The following is a 25,209-nucleotide window of genomic DNA, read 5'->3' as shown; positions in this document are numbered from 1 at the left end:
AGGAGAGACACAAAAAAATGGCTAGACATGGCCACAATTCTTATAAATCGTCTCAAATGATCTTGCCATCCCGCACCGACGCGTTGCTTTAAGCGGGAGAGAAATAAACCTACCCTTTTTACTTTGTCGTGGTATTTTCGTTTTTTCTCGCTCGCTCTTTTTCCTACCATGGCCAAATTTTTGCGTTCTTGTTACACTAAATACTTCATTTCATTGGAAAACGGCTGTTGGGAAGCAAGTCAGAAAGTGCTGTTAATCAGTGTCTGTGAGTGCGAATTACAGTTAAGTGTGCAATTTGCGAAATTTTGACAATAAAGTGGTTTAATTTATTTCATGTTAAAAACTAACGTAGGTAGTACTTTATTCATCGTTTCGGCAAGATTCAAAATTGATTTCGAGGTACGTACATGTATACAATTTTATATAAGTGGTACCTAAGTGGTTAGTACGATTACTTATTCTTTTGTTATTTAGCTCAGTCAGCGCTTTCGCAAAGACCACCATTGCAGAGAAGAAACTTTGCAGAAATAAATTTTTCCAAAACAAAAATTGCACATGACATTTAATACCGTATTACTTAACTCAAAATGATTAAATTCTGTATTACATAATGAGTTCTATGTAGAGGTTAGATTAAAATTATTATTCAATACCGTCTTATTTTGAGTTAATACGGTATTTAATGTCATGTGCGTGTATTACAATTTTTTTAACTATTATAACCAATTATAAAAATTCTAGCTATAACCAGTTATAGCTAGAATTAGAGATTAAAGTAAGTAAATTAGAAATATATAATCGCGCTCGCGCCCCGAGTATAGGGCTCCGTACAAATTCGTATACCTATTTATGAATAGCCAGTGCTACGGAGCAAACATGAAAAATTATGGTTTTCAGACTTCTTAGCTTGTGCTATGCCTGCCTACGAGTTACCTACGAGCTACCTTTATACCTACAAGTTTCTAAGTAGGATATCCGGACGGATATGGTTGTGGTGTAAGTAATAAGTATATTTTTGACGTCTCGGTAGCGTTACCTACATTATATATATATTTATACCCTTGACTGTACACCTGAATAATTGTCGCCACGACTGAATAATTTGTTGTACGAGTACGACAATGATGTACTCACTCGGGTGACACTTTCCCGGCCCGGGTAATACCGAAAAAAATTGCATGCATTTATTATTGTCGTAGGTACATTTCAGGGCGTTAATTATTCAGGCGTATATTAACTGCACTCGCTTTTTTTTTGCGTTGGCAACACTACCGAACCGGCGCCTGAAATGGAAATCTGTATGTCCTGTCAAAAAAACCCGGTATCTGTCAAGTACGATCATAACAAACGTAGTATCTCTTATTAGTTTGTGAATCCAATTAAACCTGTAATAAACAACATAAGTTGGAAGTGGAAACACGAATAAAATCAAACTGCAACAAGTTTTTTAGCATATGTAAATAGATTTCTATATCAAAGTTATTAGCCGAGTTCATGGAGGTTATGAAAATGTGCGCGAATTGCGTGATTGAAAATCCAGACAGTAAAGTGTATATTTTTTAATAGAGTAACGTTGCTTGAGTGGAAAAATGAATTAGTTCATTCATCATATCATAGTGATTGTAAAATAACACAATATTCTCGACAAAAGTGGCATACTGATCACACGTTAATTTTAAGGACTACCTACGAAAGTACCAAGTAGTAGTTATTACACAGTTATATCATAAAATTACTGTTTTAAACTTCAAGAAATACAAGCTGCTGACAGAACAAATTCTTATACCTACCTTCTTAGTGCACTATTGTATTTTCGAATAGTCGACAAAGCAAATAACAAATGAATACACGTGTTCTGGAAATGTGACATCATTTTCATTTTGAGACAAAATGTCGAAGGTACCGTACGTTATTCAGCAAGATAGCCCCAATCTTGTGATAGTGCCTACAGTAGCCTGCTATGAGCCTTCACCGGAAAAGTCAAAGCTGAACAACACCAGTTCTTCCACCAAAGTGCCAGAGATTGCTAAAGTCAGTGAAAAAAGTGCCTTCGTTAATAATGCTGGTGTAAAGCCTCGTGTTTCTAGTGTGAATGAAAATGTTTTGATTGATGTTACTAAAGTGAAAAAGCAGCCAAATAGTTGGGCAACCAATTTCCTTCAGAGCATTGGCGGAACTACGTCAAAGCTTCCCAGAGTAAGTTGGTTTTAAATTTTAAAACCACAACTGTTTTTGACATAATTTTGACTTTATTTATTTGTACTTAGCAACAAGCTCATATCCATGTGGGTTGCTTAATAAAACTTTCATTAAAATATATAAGTACCTATAAGGAAAAACATTCTTGTGTAAAAGATGAGTAGTTCTGCAATTTTTATTCTGGTCTTGTATGATTGAAAAAGTTAACACTATACACAGCATGTATGTTGCAGGTAAAAAAAAATCATAAGTATGAGAGTGCCATTTCAGTGTTTGTAATAATTCAATGTTATGTATTATATCATACAATAAAACTATTTATATTATTATTCTTAAATGTGTGGTGCAAGTGTGGCATGATCATGTCATTTAGTAATTGGGTTGAATTGTAAAACATTTAAATACCTCATTAACCGGGCTTAGTTCAGGCTCAACCTCAGAAATATGCTTTTGCAGAAAAAAACTTGTTTAATATGCAAGAAATGAAGCATCCCATTACCATCAGGAGACCCACTTGCTTGTTTGCCATCCAGTCGTATAAAAAAAAAATAAAAAAATCGAAACAATTACTTAAATGATATGCAAGAATTGTTTCTTTAAAGTTGTTAGTTATAGATATCTTCAACATTACCAAAATTTACAAATATAACCCATGAACTAAAACCAATTATCTTCCTATTCGATGACAGATATATGTGGCTGTTATGATAGCAAATGTTAATTTATGGTTACAATTAGATTTTAGTAACGCAGATATGGGAATTTAATTGCTTTACTGCCTTATCTCTAATTAGGGACACACTCAATTTATCAAAAGGCAATTGTTAGTGAGGCAGTGACTGATCTTTACCTGTTTTATACCTGCAAAACTTGAGTGAGCAAAAAATATACTAACCAAATTGAGCTTCATCCTCCTTTTAAAATCAAGTAAAACTCTAGTGAAAATTAGATATCAAAATAGTTTTTAAGCCACTAGGTACAGTCAACGTCATAAATAAGTGATCACTTTTCTACCTTGTCACTTTAACGTCATGTTTGAAAAGCCATAAGTCATGTCACAGAATATATAATAGTACTAATGTACAGAATGGCCACGCTCCGCCCCGCACCGGTTCGAGTTACCCCACCCCTCAAGCGCAGATTGCAGGAAAACCGCAGGAAAGCAGTTGGGTGCGCAACGCAACGCGATGTATGTCGGCCGCACGGCACTAAGTTCGGGAGCAATAATTTTATTAAATAATGCTTTCTGAAATTATCGCGATGAATACATGAAATAACTACCTACCGAATAATTGGTTTAAGTTTGTAGTTGTATATCTATTGTAATTGGATACCATAATGCTTAAATACACAGACAGACACATTTTAAGTAGGTTTAAATAAATAGATAAGATAACCTACATAAAAGTACCTTTAAATGTCATTGGTAGTACTTGTAGTAAGTACTAGGGTTTTGCGATAGTCAGCCCTGTGTATCGTACGCACACATTGACGCGTGTACAGACGTCGTGCTTATGTAGATTCAAGAACGCGTATTTTGTACGTCGTGGCCGCCGTGTGGTCATGTAACGACTGAAAGCGACAAGGTACAAAAGTGATCATTTATTTATGACGTTGACTGTCTGTACTACTACTAACTTAAAAGCTGGTAGGTATTTTTTTATTATTTGTATGTGAGTACTTATGTTTTCATTTAAGTATGTTTATGTGACTTGTAACACGAAACTGTATGTATTGATACAATTTTTGATTGAAACTGATGTCCCATCACTTTTCAGTATAAAAAATATTTATTTATTTTTATGTGAAAATATGAATCAAAATCTTCGAGGTAAGGTAGAGGGCTAAAACATATGTCGAAAAATAATATAAAAACATTTATGTACCTAAGAAACTGCAAGTTTTTAGAGGTATTTGAGACTGATTAAACAACTTTTTTTTTCTCCATACATATATGCTCCACCCTAATAGACATTGTATGTGAGTATGTAACACATAAATAAAACAGATTACAGTGAGAAACAGTACAACTTATCCCATAAAGAGATGTTTAATATGTATTTAAGTATGTATTTATCTATATAAGTATGTTTATCCGTTGCCTAGTATCCATAGTACAAGCTTTGCTTTGTTTGGGATTAGGTCAATTGGTATCAAGTGTCCCATGATATTTATTTATTTTATTTATTTATTTAAAGAGACCTCTTCCAGTTAACCGTCCAATAATTTGGGAGAAACATGAGTAGACACATCACAAAATGTTTTAAGTTAAACCTAAAATTGGCCTAAATACTTACTAAAAATAGACAGGTATGAGTACATAGATATAAACTAATAAAACATCTGTGTCTAGTCTATATACGATACACTGCATGGCACTCAGAATGAGAAGCCTTAGGCTGTAATTCCCACGCGGGCCCGTGGGGATTGGGAAATTCACACCATTGCATTACTTTTCAGGTTTGTGCAGGTTTCCTCACGATGTTTTCTTTCACCGCAAGGCTCGATAAAACAGTTTTTTTTTTTTAGTAACGCCTGATTCAATAAATTATTTATTTGTATGGTTAGTTAGGTCAAGTCTGTGGCATATTTATATATTTCGGGGATCTCGGAAACGGCTCCAACGATTTCGATGAAATTTGGTATGTAGGGGTTTTCGAGGATGAAAAATCGATTTAGCTTGGTCTTATTTCTGGGAAAACGCTTGTTATCGAGTTTTAGTCCGAGCAAAGCTCGGTCGCCCAGGTACTAATAAATTAAATAATAAATTCGCTTTTTTTTTATTCAATTACATATCACTGTGGCTCCTATAATTCGGATATATTAAAAAAAATACATGGAACTGGAATAGCTGGCGGCGTATTTGCCCGCACCTGCGCTCCAGGCTGTATAAAGTCACACGGCGGCCACGACGTACAAAATACGCGTTCTTTATTTATTTATTTATAATTTCACAAAACTTAAATCAACTTGAATCTACATAAGCACGACGATCGCTGTATATGCGTCAATGTGTGCGTAAGCTACACAGGGCTGACTATCGCAAAACCCTAGTACTATAAGTGTCTACTACAAATGACATTTAAAGGTACTTATGTGTAGGTATGGCTTAGATATGTGCAAATAAATGTAATCGTTAATCTTACCTATTTATTTAAACCTACTTAAAATGTGTCTGTCTGTGTATTTAAGCATTATTATTTTAAATTACAATAGATATACGACTACAAACTTAAACGAATTATCCGTTAGGTAGTTATTGCATGTATTAATCGCGATAACTTCAGAAATCATTTTTTAATTATAAAAGGGAGTAGGTAGGGTACCGTTACCATTTCGCTAAATTATTGCTCCCGAACTTAGTGCCGTACGGCCGACATACATCGCGTTGCGCACCCGACTGCTTTCCTGCGGTTTTCCTGCAATCTGCGCTTGAGGGGTGGGGTAACTCGAATCGGTGCGGAGCGTGGGCATTGTGTACGTTAGTACTATTATATATTTTGTGATAAAGTATAAACACAAGTCACTCAGCGAAGTCTGATTAAAATTTCTTAGATGCTTGCTCATTATAAAATAATATTGTTAAAGATTAAGGCATATGCTATATTCTTTGTATGGTTTCGGGTTAGCCATATAAGTAAATATTATTTTGCATGTCGACAATGCTGACACGATTTCTTGGAACTGATTTAAACCATCAGCAAATTTATAAATAAAGAAAAATCCGTGGTGCAGTAGGGATTTTTTTACTGACTGGACCTCTATGTATATTGTAAAATGCGAATCCGATAACAGTTCGTTCAGCAGACTTAATAGAGTCGCGCGCTCCGATCTCGGTCATCGGGAGGGAGCGCTCCGATCTCGGATGAACTGAACTGGGAGCTAAAGATCGGAATGTTGCTTTAATCAGATATGTTGTCGTAGTTTCGTTTATTTCTAATTATGGTTCTTTGGTATCCTGTACTGTAAAATAAATGCGTCTCTCTCGCACATGAGCAGGATACGCTTTGAAATAATACTATTTGTCTCGTTCACATCGACCGAAGTTTCCTCGTTCAAAGCTCCCGCTCAGTTTTAGCTCCGGAGCCAGCGCGGACCGAGACCGAAACCGATCCGAGGAACTAGTTACGGTGCGATACATTCAGTTCAGCTAAGCCTAGATTAAGCTGCGCGTCCACCGCATCGGGATAACGCGCAACTATGGTACCTACTAATAATAAAATATACGCAGCAAATTCCGCTAATATAGATCACACTGGATAACGCCAAAAATAATATTTTAATTCCTTAGACTTTTCGTAATGGCTACGGAACCCTATTTTGGGCGTGTCCGACACGCTCTTGGCCGGTTTTTACATCTACTGTGACGTCTCAAGAGCGAATTAGCGATGTGAATTCCCCGATGTCCGCGCAAAATCGATTCAAATGCGCCGCCCGCCCGCGCCGTGGGGCTCGAGTCAGTCACTAGTCATGATTAGTCAGTTAGCGGTCAGTCTTTGTATGGTGCCAATCCCGACGTTTGATCGGGGTTCGGACACGCGAAGTAGATGCATTTGCGTGATCTTGTGTAATCTATATCTGTGGTGCGTACGCTCCGATTCCGATACAGTGGACGGGCAGCTTTAGGGACAATGTTAAGTATTTTAGTGATACATCAAACTAACACGCTAACTGCCACGACTTATAGGACCATATGGGAGTTTACAAACTGGTAGGCTAAAGGCATCATCATCATTAATTATACTGTTGTTTCAATATTAGGTATAGTGATGTCACTATCCACCCATGCTCCCATTGATAAAAATGTATTCAAATTTAACTATCCGCGGATACGGATTGAGACCTGCTTCCTTTGCTACACACGACAGTTTTATATCTGCCTTTGGTATCTGCCTGCACCGTCAGTTTGCGCATGTTTACAGAATGTACCTAGGATGAGAAATCGCGACACAGATTATTTCGTGTTTCATACTACAAATCGGCAAATTTGTCAATCACGACACGAGAATCCAACGTAACAGGAATACGAGGCGAATCGGTAACAAATAAAAAATAGCTACGATAGTTATCGTGTATGTGATGTGGACCAACTGATAAATCGGTAATTTTCCATAATTAAAGAAAGAAAGAAAATACTTTATGACCGGGCATTATAAAAAATTACCAATATGAGATAGCAATTTGATAAAAACTATTTGATTAATTAAATTGTTCAGGCATATACATAATGTATATCCCCTATTGGGCAAAGTATATAATAAAAAAACATGTCTCATTGTTTATTTTTTATTTTTACGTAAAATTTAATGACATCTATCAAAATCTGTAAAGTGGGTAACTCTAATGATAGAATTTAATGTTAGATAGAGATAGAAGAGCCTAATGTTAGACTTGTTGCAAGGAAATCGTTCTGTCAGCCATCTGAGGCAGGGCAGTAATTGATTGATTGAGATAAATTAATTGTGACTTTTTTGTGAGATATTACGCTGCCTATTAAATAATTAGATATAATTAGTTGCAGCATTTATTCCGGTAATCTCCAATACAAGATGGCGTTTAACTAAATTTGCCAGTAAACATACGCTCATTACACCTACATTAAAAAAAACTATAGAATAGTAATAGATCAGTTTGAGGTCTACCACTTTTAGATTTATCTATTCTTTCTTTGATTTTACAAAACAAAAATTAATACTTTTTGTTTGACTTGACACCATAAATGGAAAAACATGCTACCGGTTTATAACAATTTTATTTTTCTTTGACAGGCATATAATTGGCATTCTTCGGCGTCGAAGCTGGCTTCTCTACGCAATGAAAATATTCAACCAATAAATTATTTGCCAATTGCTCGCTCAGAAATGTACACAAATACAACTATCCCTAAGACAAAATCTATCAAAGAACTTGCTTCGTCTAAAACAAATACTTCTCAGCCTAAACCAAACAAGGACTTTTCACTATCAAACGGAACTAATGTAACTATAAAATCAAAAGCACAATGTTCTCAACCAAAACTCAATAAAGAAGCTCATCAATCAATTGATAGCAAAGCACGATTCTTACCAACAGTGAAGTCTAACCACACAAAAGCTAATAAAGAAGCTGAAAAGGATGCTACTCAACCTAAACCTACCAAAGAAGCTATTTACCCAAAATCTAAAAACGAACTGACCCATCTAATATCAGATACCAAAAAAGATTCTCAAACGAAAACAATATTTAAAAAAAAGCGTCAGAATGAATTTACTAAACTGTCTGGTAAATCAGATACTAGCCTAACAAAAGTTCACGATAAAGTTTCATCTTCATCAGATAAAAACCTCCGCAAAGAAAAGTTTAAATCTAAAATATTAAAAGCTATTACTGAAAAGAAACCTCCAAAAACGCAAAAAAGTGAAACAAATAGAGAAAATATTTCACGAAAAAAATAAAGGTTGATGGGAAGAAATCAAGGGAATCGGGTAGTGACAAAAACAAACAATCAAAAGAAATCAACAGTAAAAAAATAAAACGTGACTCCTCTAAATCTAGGAAAAGTACTTCTCCAATAAAAAGTGTTGTAAATAAAATTAAAAACCACAATTCAGACGATTCAAAACACACCAATAAATATGAAATTAACCATAATTCAAACCGTTTAGAAAAAAATACCAACGACTCTGATGTTGATTTAAGGGCAAAACTTAAACGCAGAGCACCTGACATCACCAAAGAATATGAAATCAAAGATAAAAGAAAATGCAAAAACATATTTCCCACGATGCCCAAAAGAAAAGGATTTGTGCCTAGTGAAAATTTAATAATATCCTTTGACACCGAAAATGACACAGAAGAAGTCATAGAAAAAATCAAACCTGTCAAGACTAAAACCCGAAAGCATCAATCAGGTGGCAACAAATGTAAAAAAATTAAACTGGAAATAAACATACTATTTCAAAAAGACGACACAACTGACGACGAATCATCAAAATGTGGGGATAAAGAAGACTATGAAAACTATAGTGACCTCAGTTTTCTTGACGATTTCAATGTAGATGAAATCGTCGAAAGTCTAAATGATTGTCAGAGTAACATAGTTAAAATAGATAATTCGGTTAATTTAAAAGAAAACAGGCGACCGCCAAATATGGATGTCGATTTATCAACACTTAATGATAAAAACACAATGATTAACAATTATGAATGCTTATCAAAAGGTGAAAAAATCATTGAAAATAATACAACTAATGATTCTAGTTTAACACTGTGTAATGAAAAGTCGAATATTAAAACAGAAAACAAAGCTATAGAATTAGTTATTAAAGTAGAGAGGTAGGTAATAAAATAAAATGACGTAATAAATTACTTATTCTTACTTAATTGTGTTTCTGTTGCTGTATTAATCGAAGATATATTTATTTTCAGCCTTACAGATCACAACACTATCGCCGAAAATAATATTGATACTAGTGAATTGAAAAGTAAAAACATGCTAGAAACTCAAAGAGAAGCTGGATCTGTTAATGGAAAGGCAGACAAGATATCAAATGCTGTTGAAGAAGTTAAGACTATTGAAAATTACGCAAGTAATATCAATGAAAGTATGATTTGCGCCGAGTGCTGTAAAGATTTAAGTGCCACAAATTCAAAGAACATGAAAAGGTTATCCAAGTCTGTCACACTTCCTGGATATGGAAAATCAAAAAACGATAACATTTTAACGTATACAGAAATAAAGTCCGAAGAAGTTCACAATTTAACGTCTACGCAGTTTGACACTAAAAATACTAACAAATTAAAAAAAGAAAATACTGAAACAGATATTACTGCAAATATTGATAGTGGTACGCTTGTAGAGAAGTTAGCCACAGATGAAAATGGGACTTTGCCAAGCGATGTAAAGTATAAAAGCAATACTATGAGCGATAATAACCATACATCCACTGTTAACTCGATTAAAGTTGAAACCGATAAGGCGTCAATTTTCGTTGACAACAATAAACATCAAGACGAAGTTATTTTGATAGAAGACTCTGATAACGATTGTGATAATGACATGGCTAAAGTGCAAGGTACACAAGCTCTAATAGAAAATGATATAATTGATCTCACATTACAAAAGGACAGCTCCTTCGATACTAAACCCAAAGAAGTGCTTACGGTTGACGCTGTAAAACTGAAAACAAATGAAACTGGCTCGGAACCAATATTAATATTAGATACTGACTATGATGAATTAAAGGCTAATGGCGATTCAAAAAATAAAAAAGGAATCATGAATTCCAAAGACAATTATGGACCAATCGATATTAAAAAGAAACATTTATTCTGTAATTCTGATAATAAAATACATGCATCGGACAAAATACTGAGAAAATCCGACACATGCACTTTGTTTAATCATAAACCTGATAGTGAAACAAAAAATAATCAATATAAGGGTAAAGAGCTTATGACTAACCAAAATAAGTCAGATGATGTCAAAATAAAAAATGCTACTGTGAAAAATATACCGTCCCTAGACGATAAAAAAGATGCCACTACCAATAAGGGTACAGTTACACATAATACTACCCCGGTTTATACTAAACACTGTGCCGAAGCTGGCCAAGATCGATCACAAACAAAGACTCAAACGCAGAAAGAACTAAATGACGACAAAACATCTGCTATAGTTAGAGAAGAAATCCCACTCACAAAGGAAACCCATGATAATAAAATTAAAATGCAGGTAGATAAAAGTGATACGACAACGCCCAATACAGTGACACAAAATCAACCAAAATCAAATAAGCAGGCGCATCAAGATGATAAATTAAATGTTGATGTAAACTCTGCTATCACGGATAAGCAACTTTCACATATCAACGAGAATGATGATATTAATATAACAACGTGGCTAGAGAATAAAATCTCACAAGATATGAAGGAAAAAGCAGAAAACACTACAGACGGCCAGAAAGATGAAAAAAAGTCTGCTTCTACAGGAAATCGAACTTCAACTACCAATGAAAATCGTGATGGTCATATTAGGATGTGGGTGGTGAATAAAGGTGATACAAGAACAAATACAGTGGTACAAAATCAACCAAAAACAAACCCAGAAGACACGAAAGATGGTAAATCAAAATCTGTGGATAACATGACAGATAACATCACACCGAATGTGAATGCGAAATGTCAACCAAATGAATCAAATAAAACTTCGGCTGGAGCTGCATCTATTGTGATTGTGAATACACCTACACCTGCTACAGAAAAACAGGATAGTAAGACAAACTTGGTAAAAGGTGATCCGAGAACCACACAAAATCAGCCAAAAACAAACTTACAGGACAAGAAAGATGTCAAATCAAAAACTGTTAATAATTTAAATTCACAGAACATGAATGCGAAATTTCAACCAAAGGTACCAAATAAATGTAGTCCTCAAACTAAAACCAATAATTTTGGATCAATACAGGCAGACAAAAATTTAGTAGAAATCGACTTTTATGCCCGAAGATTGGAATGTAGAATGCGGGAATACTTTGGGGCAAAATATTCGATAACTGACCTTATACACCGTGGAAGATTTTCTACAATATATCGTTGCAAAAATGGCAGTGGTTCTATCAAGGCTGTGAAAGATAGCAAGTAAGTATTTTCCTCAAAAGCTATGTAAAGTAAAAAAAGGCAGCCTTATCCCATTTCTACTTTTTACTGCAGTATCTAAATATCTTTCGTAAGTTCGTTCTAGATATACTTCAAATCCGATGTAAACTTTATAATCAGCACGCGAAACGAATAGAGCTGCAGTTGCAGTACTGCTTAAATAAAACCTTCCCAATACTTTCTTCATTCTAAATTTACTATTCACAGGGAAGCATGGCAAATAGGTGCCCACAAAGAAGGAATGATGATGAAATTACAATATGGCGTACCGGAAAGCAATTACAACTGCGTCCGTTACGAACACGGGTTTTTGGTGGCAGGGCAATGGTGTTATGTAATGGAATATTATCCTAAAAGTTTACAAGAAGCCATGAATATAAACAATAAGAGTTTCCATATTGACAAGGTGCAAGAATTCAGCAGACAATTGGTGGCTGCCGTTACCATATTGAGGAACAACAATATTATCCACTCAGGTACTTTTAATTATCTTTTTGAAAATAATGGTTTTTTATTGACTAATCAATCCATCTATGTAATTTTGTGTTCATTGTATGTTTATTTTATGTATTTGTATTAATGACTCTATACTTGCATTGATGACCTTCTTTAATATGTTCCTTTCTTTTTTTCTTTGTAAAGTTTGTCTGGAAGAGATCACTCTCTAACAAGGCCGCCTATTAGCTTACCCTACCTGAATTTTCAATGTACAATATTTTTTAATTCTTTATTATGTTATATTGAATAAAGAGTCATTGCATGTCATTGTACCTTTTCGTAGGTTGTTAATAGTTTCGTTTAATATTGCAACATTTTTATTGTTTCAGATATTAACCCATCTCATGTCCTAATAAACGACTCAGAGACTAGAATAAAGCTGTGTGGCTTCGACCAAGCGTTCTTATACAACGGGGGCGATATGCTACCAAACGTCGGTACAGTGAACTACCGGGCCCCAGAGTTGATACTCGGGTATCAAGCCGACTATGGTGTCGACGTGTGGGCAACTGCTTTGGTCATGTACGAGATGGCAACCAACCGCCAACTGTTTCCCGGATTCTACAATAACGATATACTGTACAAACAGTTCTGCACATTGGACAATTTTCCTTATGATATGCTGGATCGCTGTTATTATAGGAGCCAGCATTTTATGGGCGATACGTTTGTTAGGATCGTCGGGAGTAGAGGAGAAGTAAGTGTTTTAATTTTTGCTGTTCATATTTTGTACTAAGTACTTAAGACGTGGTATAACATAGTATGGTAATGGTAACCAGTGGCGTAGCGTGGGTGTCTTGCATCAGTCCTCGACCTGCCGGCGTTTATACTAGAACGATCTGTTTCAATTCCGCACCGTTTGTCCAATTTCCCGTTCGTCTAGTGACTAGGCCCTAGCTAGTCGCTCTCCGTTCGTCCATTTCCTGCTTCTTCAAGTTTAATTCTATGACCTACTACTGTTTGCTACATTGGTTTCTGGTATATACTTGCGGCTAGTAGCTTGCCATTGTACAGTCGCCACCAAATATTTCTGAGCGGCCAAGGTGTTAAAAAATATCGGCACATGCACTCTATTATTAAGGTATTGGAGTTCATGTTTCGATATTTTTGTTCACCTTGGCCGCTCTGAACTATCTGATGGCGACTGTACCAGCCAAAGCTACCCTCAATTTAATATTCACATTATTTATTTGTTTACAGGGCAAAGTATTGGTCCGAGACTTTTACAAGAAGGAAAGGATACACAGTGTGCTTTTTCAGGTATACCATAACGAATGGGCCAAATTTGGGACTAATCGGACCGAAGACAAGAGCAAATTAAACGCCTTATGGAAACTTCTTAAAAAAATGCTAACGATGGATCCCAATAGTCGCATCGCTATAGAATTCGTTTTCGCCGACCCTTTTATTTACGAAACTTTCTAATAAACCTTTAACTTTTGAACGCCAAGTTGTTCGTATCTGTCGTGCTTACGTCATTGTCTCATTTAACGCCTACCTGACCCAAGCGGTTGAGATTAAGTTGAGATTACGGTCCAGAGCCACCGCCGAAGAGTCCGTTGAACCGCGTTCGAAGAAACGGACTTTTTTTTAGTAAACTTAGCCGATGGACTGTCTTGTGCCTAGATAAGCATAGGTACAGATTAAAACCTCACAAGTTACACTGAAACTTCGCTTACAGTATCTATTTTTCTATTTACTAGAACATTTCATGCCCACACTGCATCCCTGGCTTGACAACCCTACACATGCCGCGTGCGAACGAATACGAATTATGCGATGGAAAGAGAAGCATAAAAAATGTACGATATGGCTAAATGCCCTTTTTGCGAGGAAATGAAACGTCTGTACTTGTATTATTACTTACTCTGTGCTACAACGTGCAATAGCGACCAACGTGTGTGCTCAAAGTTCAAATTAGTTTTTGGAATTATAAATGAATGGTATGGCGTGTTGAGATAACTTTTACATGCTATAGAGGCGTTCAAAGTTCAAAGGGATACATAACTATTGGATATCAATAGATATTATGACTGTTAAAATGATTATTGTTGAAGTGAAGATAATTTTAGTTGAAAATACTATCATCGTTAGAATTGTATTTATTTCAGTTGTTATAGTTGTAGGTATAAATACAACTACCTATTTTTGTATTATTCTTAGTGCGGAGCAAAAAAGAAATAAAACTTGCAAGGTTAAAATTGTTTCATTTAATTCTTTAATTAGAAATAACCTGGTAATTCACAGTAGAAAAAAAGTACACTTACACATTAGAAAATAATGAAATGGATCAGAAGACGTCCTGCTTCGTTTTTAAGATAATCAGAATGGAATTCGCGATTTCACAAACTTTTATATAACTTGCACTATCCGTATGTACAGTCACCAACACCAATATCTGACACAACTTTATTTCTAGGGCCGGTAGGATGTGTCAAGATATTTTTGCACGCTCAGCTGTGGCAGATAGGTATTAATGTAGGTAGCTGTAACTAAATGTTTTTTGCTTCAAAAAATATTTTTCGATCACTTGCTGGTATCCGATGGTTGGTAGCTGAATTTTGGCATATTTACGTAAGTCCGGCGATACAATAATCTGGTAGTGGAACTGACAGTTTATGGCGTGACTTAAAAACTTTAAATTTAACCTATAATACCTCATCATCATCAGCCCAGCCTATATACGTCCCACTGCTGGGCACATGCCTCCTTTCAAAACAAGTGGGCTTGGGCCATAGTTCCCACGCGGGCCCAGTGCGGATTGGGAACTTCGCACGCACCATTGAATCGCTTCGCAGGTTTGTGCAGGTTTCCTCACGATGTTTTCCTTCATCGCAAAGCTCGTGGTAAATTTCAAATGTAATTCCGCACATGAATTTCGAAAAACTCAAAGGTGCGAGCCGGGGTTCGAACCCACGACCCTCTGCTTGAGGCGATAGGTCAAACCACTAGGCCACCACGGCAACCTATAATACCTATTATTAACCTATTTTACCTATAATATAACTATTACCGCACCCGGGACTTATCTATCACGCTGGTAACAACAACAACAACAATGAGGGCTATCGTTTTTTGTCTCACTAGATGGCGCACTGTTGCGTGAGGTTTTTAAGTGTGGCTTTCAAAGTCTGTTATTACGGGCGTGAAAACAAAGTTTAGATTAAAATCATATTTAATACACCTTAAAACCGTATCATATAAATATCAACCATGCCACAGTGTTGCATAGTCCCTGTTTTGTTCGGAAAAAAGGGAGGACAAAGGTTTCCGAAAGACAAAACTGTCTCAAAACACAGACATTCATTGCCCCGGAACGCATATTTGCCATAATTAATTTCAGATATTGCAAAATATTCACAAAATTATTCTAATTATAAATAAACCCGCGTAGCTCACCCAAAAACTATGAGATTTGACATTTCGGAGACCTCACGCTACACTAGCGCCTCTAGCGGCGAATTCATTCGCGATAGCCCTCATTCCCTTGACTTTTCGGCCACGTTGCAATGGCCGTGGTCACCAGTATAGGGTACAGGGTATCACATTTGCTTAGCAGCGCGAGATCCTTTCTATGTCACTCCGGCAATCATGACAAATCTAAAGATACCTACCTCATATGTTCAAAACATATGTACAACATACACGCAGACATACGCTCGATAAACATATCCATAGTTCGGGCAGTCGGGAGAAAATCATCCGCCGCTCGCATTCACCGGACTACCGTGACCTTATTTCCCCTATAATTGTATTGTAGGTAATTGTTATATCTCAGTGTATAAATGAACCCACTAACCTGTCCCGGCATCTCCTTAGTATGTCCATCAGGCACATGGAACAGCACGAGTGGCGGGGCACGCGAGGAGTGAGGGGAGGGCGGCGCGGGCGCCACGTCCACACGGAAGAAGCCTCGGCGTTGCAGCTGGATTATGTCGCCCACTTTCACGGTCGAGAGCGCGGGCTCGCCGATCATTGGGATTTCCCACTGTAAACAAAAGTAGAAGCTTAAAAACAGTCAAGTGCGGGTCGGTCTCTTGCACCGAAAGTTCCGTAGAAAATTTTAGGTATGTCAAAAGCTGTGTAGCTGTGCTTGCACTGTTGTGTTTCGGCGTGGACAGTAAGACAGCCGGTGAAATTACTGGCACTTGAGGTATCCCATCTTAGGCCTCTAGGTTGGCAACGCATCTGCTATCTCCCTGGTGTTGCAGGATCTCTTACCATCAGGAGACCCACTTGCTCGTTTGCCATCCAGTAGAATAAAAAAAACGCTTTAAACGGCCGTGTCTATAAATATCCAGGCTTATAGGAAATATTCTTCGTAAATATTTAAGCCATGTATGGCTTTAAATCAACAAGATGCTTATCCTGTGAAAATTTGAAGACTGTAGCTCCGACTGTTTCACTGTAAAATATGTGTGACAGATGACGGACGGACTTACACGTGTATGAATGGGTTCTGTTTGGACCCTTCGGGTACCAACTCTCAGAGCTTGTGGTCCACGTCGCCTACGCCGACTCTCGCGGTCGAAGGGGCCTGGCGCCTCGAAAGTTTCTCGTTTTTAGCTCATTTAAAAATCCGTCATCGTCATGTGGTGTGCCATATGAATGAGGAGCTAAAGGACAATTTTGATTTGGAGAGGGAACGTAGGTCGCTGGCTGTTCGAGATAACATGCTGGCTCGCAGATTTGCGCGTTGTACTACACCGGTAAAAGTAACGCTTTTTAAAGCATTATTGTCATTAGTGTTCCCTCGATTTTGTGGAATATTAGACAAATTATATGTTCATTCTGTTTAAACTTATTAACTTTATTATTGAACTGTATATCATATCTTAGCTGTAACTGTATCATATCATTTCATATTATTTGTTGATTAGTTCTTGAAACCTAGTGTATATCCTCATTGCAGATAGTAACGGTAGTTATCCCACCGAAAACTGGCAGATTCTCGAACAAGACGTCCACCTACTCGCCGTGTCTCAGTCAACCTCGACACTGGCAGAATCATCAAAAATTGATGGAGCCACTTTCTCCTAAATTTGAATTGAATTAAATGTAGGTACCTACCATACTAAAACTAGCTCATAGGACATCGTTACTAAACCAATATGGATTTTTATCTGAATTAAATAAATTGAATTGAATTGAACAGGGCCTCGCAAAATTTATCTTGCCCACGCCTGTGCGAACCCTATGAATACCGAAAAAATCAACACAGTCGAGATGCGGTTTTGCAGACGTATCCTTCGGCATGTAATGGAGGCAGGCTGTCCAGGACAATATTGCCAGTGTCTAGTAGGTTTTGCCGTTGTACGGTAAAAATTCTAGAATACGAAATATGAGATGTAATGGTGGATGAACGATGACAGCGCGAATTCTATTTCTGTTTTTATTATTATTATTCTTATCCATGTCACTTCACGTCATGTAATGTCACGAATAAATGTTTTCTTTCTTTCTTTCTTTCTTTCATTAAAGAACTGCAGGTGAAGAAGAGACTGTCATCCATAGTGGAATATCGTATCCTCCGATACTTCGGACATGTGACTTGACGTGGGGAGCACTCTAAAGAGCAACTTGAGGTGCAGGGAAAGATCAATGGCAAAAGATCAAGAGGACGTTCTCCTATACACTCCTCTCAACACTTGCGCCAGAGAAGTGATGGCGCCGGGGACAACTGGCGTAGAAATGTTCGTCGTGCTACGGTGACCACGACTGCTCTGTCAAGAGTATCCGACAAAGAAGATAAACAGAGGACTTACTCTAGTCTGGTGTCCGATGTACTGCTTGAAATCCTCGTCCTTCCCCAACACACCCTTCGATATGATGTGGTCGAAGTAAACGCAGTACACTTCGACGGTGGGTGACTTGTTCGAGTCGGCCAACCACGTCAGTTTCACGGTTTTCTTGTAGTCTTTATTGTCGAGGTTGGGTGTTGCGTCGATGCCTGTCACCGTGCCATCGGGAGATCTGGAAGAAATAGATTACATTTCTTGCAGAACACGGTTTAGGGAAAATTTGTTTTTTTTTAACACGAATTACATAATGTGAGCTGGAATAGGGTAGTTGCCTAAAAAAAACTTATTAGTGCCTACGTCAGTTAGATTCTCAGAAAATATAGGACACATTTATATTGTTCTGTTGGAAATTCGTCGAAGAACTAAAGTCACTGACATAGCTGGAAAAATATGCAAATCGAAGTGGCAACGGGCAGGCCACATCGCTCGAAGAACAGATAACCGTTGGGGGAGAAAAGTCCTCGAGTGGCGACCACGAACCGGAAGACGAAGCGTTGGCAGGCCTCCCATTAGGTGGACTGACGACATCGTGAGAGTGGCGGGAAACCGGTGGATGCAAGTGGCGAGTTGTCGTTCATTGTGGCGTTCTAAGGGGGAGGCATTTGTCCAGCAGTGGACGTCTTCCAGCTGATGATGATGATGATGATGATTTATATTGTTATTAGTTTACCTATATGTTTATTGATGTACGACTGTATGTGTAACCCTTAATAAGGCCCCATTTATTGGAGCATACTACCACAGAATCAAAAGCAGCTATCAAATACATATGTACCTGACAAAGAATATTTTTAAAGCTAGTCGTATTTTCAATAATTACAATGGAAATTGTGACGTATTATGAAATTAATAAGGTTCAGTTTCCAACTCAATGCAGGTGGTCGCTAATTCGCCTCTACCTTATTAAGGGTTAAGATATGACCAGACCAGTTAAAATTCCGCGTGACGTCACTTCGCGCGACACTTTTTAGCACAAAACTTTGACCGCTTCACCAGGGTTGTCTTAAGCCATACGGGGGCCCTGGCCACACAAGAACTTGGAGCTCCTTTGGAAATTAAAGAAAGTAAATACTACATTTCTTCCCCTTCTTTTTAGTATATCGGCGTTTCGGGGGGGCCTGGGCACGGGCACCGTGTGCCCTTATGATAAAGACTATATTGCGCTTCATGCATCATTGTGAACTTACTTGTGAATCTTATCAATCAATATATTCCCATAATAAACAAACGTGGCATTCTCTCCTTCCTTCAGGACCTTAGCGTCGGCCTGGTCAATAAGCAGCCGCTTCGAGACCCAAACTTCTTTGGACCCTACGTCCGGGTTCTTAGGGTGCAGAGCCACATTCAAACAGCTGTCGGCGCTTACGCCTTTTAGATTTACAGGCACAGGATTAGTCTCTAACGTCGTGTAGCGAGGCGCTATCGGGTCGATGACCTGTAAGAAAAACAGTAGACTAAGGGGCTGTTTCACCATCCATTGATTAGCGTTAACTGGCGGTTAAATGTGATGCCGTCTCTATTTGTTTTATTCGAATAGACGGAGACGGCATCACATTTAACCGTCAGTTAACACTAATCAATGGATGGTGAAACAGCCCCTAAATACCGCATTTTTATACCCCACTGTGGTGCAGTGCAATCCTATAGTATTGTAATACACCTACTCGGCAACAGATGGCGTCATAAGATTTCAACGGAAATCAAGAAAAAGTAACCTAACCAACAAAAAGTTGGAAAGCCCCCGACTTTGTCACTTCAAAGTTCAATATCTCAAAAACGACAGAACCGATTTTGATGAAACATGTCTAAGAACCATCGCTAGAAACCCTGCTTTCAAATAAAAAAAAACCGTATTCAAATCGGTCCACCCGTTTAAGAGCTACGGTGCCATAGACACACACATAGCGGTCAATCTTAACATCCCTCTTTTTGCGTCGGAAGTTAAAAAAGATAGTGTACAGCCGAGGTCATAGATATGTTTACACTTTAGTACCTTCCCCCTATATCACAAAAGTTACAAGCGCTACAATTCTATATAATTGTCGCTTTTTTTGTAGGAAAAGTTAATGATTATATAGAATTGTAGCGCTTGTAATTTTATGGTATAGGGCCCTTGTTGCTGTCACTTCATGATTGAATTTTTGTATAAAAGGCATACAAAGAAAAGGTTCTAAAGTGTAAAGACATTTTTGCCCTTGACTGTACAAATTACAGTACAATAATTAAAAACTGCTTCCATACTTTCTTATTAATAGCCCATATTTTGTCCCACTCCATGAAGACAACGGAGCGGCTGGAGCCCTGAGCCTTGATGAACTGCCTCAGGCCCTCCACGGTCATGCCGCGGCGGAGCACCCCGCGCACTGTCGGCATGCGAGGGTCGTCCCTAAAAACAAAACCGGCGAAGTGTGAATCGGAGTTCTAACCTAATTTATCTACACCCATATAGTAAATCCTCAATTATGCGTTCAAAAACCATAGGTAAAGACCAGCATTACGACATTGGATTCTATTATGAACACGGCTGTATCGTAATAATCATTACGATACAGAAATCGCGCGCAGCGGGCGCAGCTCGTGGGGCAGACATACCTACCTAGTAAGAGTTAATGCAGGTCATTCTCAATGGTTCGCGGAACACATGATAGTGGATTTAATATATGGATATAGATAAAATATTGTATGCAACTGTACGTAATTAGGCCTTAAAACACTCATGTGACCCTATTATGAAACTCGGCATAAACCCACACTCGTCTTTTAAGGACCCCTATTACGATACAGTTGCATAAAATACTATTAACTCTCTTCTTGTAGCAGTTCCTTTTGCCCACAATATTACTTCGCATATAGATACTGTCGTACAAGTCAACGCACGTAAAAAGAGCTTTGGGTGGCTATGTCGAGGGGATACGTTGCGCATCTGTCAACTAACAAGCCAATGGCGTGACGGCTGCGCGCGCGCTCCCCTCCCGCGTCCCGCACTGCTCCGCCTCCAATTTGGTCTGTATTTCGCTCACTGCGCAGGTATATCGCCAGGAGCTCTTTTTACGTGCGTTGATTTGTACGGTTCTCTATCGTTTGCCCGAATGTATCGTTTTCTAGAATTTTCATTTGCCATAACGTAATTTATTTCTAAAATAGTAATTTCTTCAGAGTTGATATTAAACTAACCTAACCTAACCTACTGCCTTCTATATGATGACATTAAAAAAATCCTGAAAACAGCACGGTTCTATATATTTTATGGCAAACGTTGGTATGGTAAGTGAAATTCGGGCAAGTAAAGGTAAACGGATTTGTACACTTGTATTGTCGAACAGAACGTCGCATACTATCACATCGCAGAAATGCACTGTCGTTCAATAGAAGTGTCGCACAATCGGACATCGCACTCTGGGTCGCACTTGTGTGATAATGGCAATAAATAGGTACAAGTATATTTCTAAAACTATTGTATGACAGAATGTTACTTTACTTACCATCCGTCAACGAGTCCTTGCTCCACAAACCACGTAAGCTTCCTCTTCGATAGAACAGTGTTGGTCATGCTTAACCTAAAGAATAACGGAAAATATCAATTAAAACCGGCCAAGAGCGTGTCGGACACGCCCAAGATAGGGTTCCGTAGCCATTACGAAAAAATTAAGTAATATTTTTCAAAGGATTTCGTAATGTGTACGGAATCTTCCAAGTTTAGGTATATTTTATACCTTAGGATGCTTTTTACTCTTAAACTACTACTAATTCTCAAGCAATCGTAGCCATTATAATTTTCCTTGTAAATTTGATATAAACTTACTACCATCCTGAATTTTTTCAAATGTCTCAACAATACCCAACAGTTTAAATTTTAGAGGGGGGAAAGGACGCTCGATTTTAATGAAAATTTGCACTTTTAAGTTGAATATTTCGCAAAAAGATCAGTAAATCGAAAAATCTTAGCAACCCCCCAATGTTTTTAAAAGACCTATCCAACGATACCCCACACTATACTAGTTGACAACGGAACCTTAGAAATTAAAGAATTGTTCTAAAACCTTAAAATTACCCGTTTATTCGCTTCTCGCAAAAACATATACTTACATTACGCATAGACAAGTTGAAAAACAAATAGAAATATAAACAAGTTTTTGCGAAATCGCGAAGCGGTCTCAGCTCAGCAGTGTTGGCCGTGTAGGCCAACGCTGGTCTTCGGCTGTGATCGCATGGCGACTTCACGGAAGGCGACAAAGCTTACAAAAACATCATCATCAGACCCGGATACTATTCCTGGTCAAAGTGCACCCTAAGATGATACTGAAGACCAGCGCTGGCTCTCGAGCCTTCACTATGCTGATAGTTGCTTGTGCCTACATTGTTTCCTCGTTTGTCTGTTGTTTCTGCAATCCCTAGAGATGTTGACTCCACAAAATCAACTGACGTACTTTTTATGAGCTGTCAAAACACAATTCTCCCATAGAGTTTGAATGGAAATAGCAACGTATGACGTCACTTGTTCGCCAACTCAATCAACTAACTATTTATTTGTTTTAAAGCAACAAAATATCTTTGCAGTTAATCGAAAATTAATCTAGTTTTCAGGGCTTTTAAAGCGTTTTTTTACTAGAATCGTGTCTTCGAATTATTTTTTAATGGTGTCAAAATCCCTATTGTCACGAATAAATGTTATATCTCTCTTTCAATATAGTTTGTTACCTGCTGTACTCCCAGATATAAGGTTTCCGCAACCCGAGCGCGTCGATGAACCAGTAGAACTGAGGGTCTCTGTCGTGGTACTCCATGGTGCGCAGTACGTGCGTCACGCCCTCGATGGAATCCACTATTGGGCAGGCGAAATCGTACGTTGGGTACACTCTGAAACGATTATTAATAATAACATATCGAAAATACAAACTGAGAAAAACCAGAAAAAGAGACCAGCGCTGGGAATCGAACACAGGTCCTCAGCAATCCGTGCTGCGTGCTATAACCCCTACACTACCGCTGGACAGGAATCTAGACACGAATTTTTCCTATGCATACATATCTCAGGTTGCTTATTTCTACTACGCTACTTATGCAGCAGCACTAGCGACATCTATGTTCCGCTCGCATCGAGAGACGTCACACTCTTTCGGAACCAACCGCTCACTCAGACAAGAGATGTCGCTACTAAGCAATCAAATTATGATTGTTTTTTTTTTTTGGAGTCTTTTTGTATTTTTTATTTAAACTCCAAATTTGTTACTTTTACGCAACCTGAGATATGTATGCATAGAAAAAAGCGGTGGTGTAGGGGTTATAGCACGCAGCACGGATTGCTGAGGACCTGGGTTCGATTCCCAGCGCTGGTCTCTTTTTCTGGTTTTTCTGTGCATCCATGTCTCAGTTTGTATTTTCGATATGGTTTCACGGGATACCCGTAAAAGTAACAAATTTGGAGTTGAAATAAAAAATACAAAAAGACTCCAAAAAAAAAACTAATCATATTAATAATAAGTTTATTAAAACAAATAACAATATGAAATCAAGCATGAATATATACAAGGCTTGCTATGAAGATGCAATAAAATTGTCCCTGGCCTCCATGCTAGGATGCACTGTGTTTTATTCCGATCCGAATATCAGGATAAAAAGTAGCCTATGTGTTATTCCCGTCGTCCAGCTATCTGCATATCAAATATCATCCAAATCTGTCTAGCTAACAAAAGCCAGAGAACCAAAAACTGTTTAGTTTATAATTTTTCTGTACAAGTGCAAAGACACGGCCAAAGTTACAAAAATACATATGTATAGACGACTTTATGCATGTAACATTAAAATCGTGTATACATATTTTTGTAACTTTGGCTGTGTAGATATCTTTGCACTTGACTGTACACAACATGAAAAATAAATAAGTAAGTAAATCAATATCATGGGACAATTGACCTAGTCCCAAACTAAGCAAAGCTTGTAATATGGGTACTATGCAACGGATACACATACTTTTATAAGTAAAGAAAGAAAGAAGAAAGAAAATAATTTATTTATAACAGCAATGACACATAAGTCTTATTCAAATGCCAATATCACGCCTGTATTTCCAAATGGGGTAGGCAGAGCACACGAAACGTTACCTTCGGAGCCACTTTTAGCAATTTTAGGTTAAAGTTTGTCAAAAACGGTACAATAGTGACAGGTTGCTAGCCTGTCGCCTACGGTATACCATAACCTATATCCTTTGTCGCCTCTTACGACATCCACGGAAGCAATGGAGAGGTGTAATTCTAACCCGACACCACACGGGGGAAGTATTATACAATAAATATTAAACATCCAAGACCATATTATTCATACAAATATCTGCACTGACAGGGTATCGAACCCGGCACCTCAAGCTTCATAGTCAGGTTCTCTAACCACTTGGCTTTTTTAAAGCTCAAGTATTTAAAACTTACTTGTACTCGGTGCCGGTCCTGGGATGCGGCTCGGGCTTGCACCGGTATATGGTGGGGTCCCGAAGGCACCCGTTGGGCGACTGCATGTCTATCTTCGCACGCACGCAGCATTGCACACCCGTAGCTGTCCCTTTCTTCATTTCTTCCCAGAGTTGAAGGTTCTTTTCTACCGCTGTCAAAATAGTTTGATTAGTAAGGCTGACATGCACATGTTACTACCCAGTGGGCGCCCCAAAACGGTTATGCCTTGATTGCACGTACCGAGCAAACGGGCGAGAGTGCTCTCGGCCGAGTACTCGGTGCGTATAAACATAGCGCCGAGTGCTCGTTCAAACGAAGCGGCGAGGCAGTAGCTCGGCTCCCGTTCTAATCACTAGGCCGAGTGGCCTTACCCTCACTGTCTCGCTCGCTCACTCGGCAGGTTTGAACGTGCACTGTCTAGCCACTCGGCTGTCACGTCGCCGCGCGCAACTGAATTAACTATCCTAATTTCAAAACGTGTGAACAGTTACTCGCTTACATCACAGTCTCGGCCGAGAAATATTTTACTGCCTCGCGCGCTTGCTCGGTACGTGCGATCAAGGCATTAACGACGTCGCCGTAGACCGAGACTGAGGTGACAGGACGACCTGGCCGTATTCCGAAGCAATTGG

The 25,209-nt window shown here is 38.2% G+C and overlaps 3 protein-coding genes across 5 annotated transcripts in view; 2 read left to right on the top strand and 1 right to left on the bottom strand.

Moving 5' to 3' along the window:
* Positions 1-25,209, bottom strand: part of GluProRS (Glutamyl-prolyl-tRNA synthetase) — a 64,870-nt gene that overhangs the window by 34,032 nt on the left and 5,629 nt on the right. For both annotated transcript variants that reach the window (XM_074094600.1, XM_074094601.1), the window contains exons 7-13: positions 24,557-24,728; positions 22,833-22,991; positions 21,617-21,691; positions 20,376-20,520; positions 19,322-19,569; positions 18,099-18,306; positions 16,133-16,321 (exon numbers count right to left, since the gene is read on the bottom strand). In XM_074094600.1, the coding sequence (XP_073950701.1) occupies positions 16,133-16,321; positions 18,099-18,306; positions 19,322-19,569; positions 20,376-20,520; positions 21,617-21,691; positions 22,833-22,991; positions 24,557-24,728 (1,196 nt within the window). The remainder of the gene's footprint in view (positions 1-16,132; positions 16,322-18,098; positions 18,307-19,321; positions 19,570-20,375; positions 20,521-21,616; positions 21,692-22,832; positions 22,992-24,556; positions 24,729-25,209) is intronic.
* Positions 1,162-8,633, top strand: LOC141432821 (uncharacterized). Its single transcript, XM_074094612.1, has 2 exons — positions 1,162-2,196; positions 7,968-8,633. Exons 1-2 carry the CDS (start codon positions 1,891-1,893, stop codon positions 8,631-8,633), a joined length of 972 nt encoding a protein of 323 aa, XP_073950713.1. The 5' UTR covers positions 1,162-1,890.
* Positions 8,953-14,514, top strand: LOC141432816 (uncharacterized). Of its 2 annotated transcripts, none has more exons than XM_074094602.1 (5): positions 8,953-9,513; positions 9,607-11,817; positions 12,043-12,311; positions 12,663-13,030; positions 13,534-14,483. In XM_074094602.1, exons 1-5 carry the CDS (start codon positions 8,963-8,965, stop codon positions 13,756-13,758), a joined length of 3,624 nt encoding a protein of 1,207 aa, XP_073950703.1. In that variant the 5' UTR covers positions 8,953-8,962; the 3' UTR covers positions 13,759-14,483. The 2 variants fall into 2 exon arrangements, with proteins under 2 accessions (XP_073950703.1, XP_073950704.1); XM_074094603.1 differs by having other exon boundaries at positions 9,290-9,398; positions 13,534-14,514.

The sequence above is a fragment of the Choristoneura fumiferana genome, chromosome 11, assembly GCF_025370935.1.
Source record: "Choristoneura fumiferana chromosome 11, NRCan_CFum_1, whole genome shotgun sequence".
Taxonomy (NCBI): domain Eukaryota; kingdom Metazoa; phylum Arthropoda; class Insecta; order Lepidoptera; family Tortricidae; genus Choristoneura; species Choristoneura fumiferana.
Note: the sequence above shows the minus strand (reverse complement) of the source record. Positions and strands in the feature narration are given on the sequence as shown.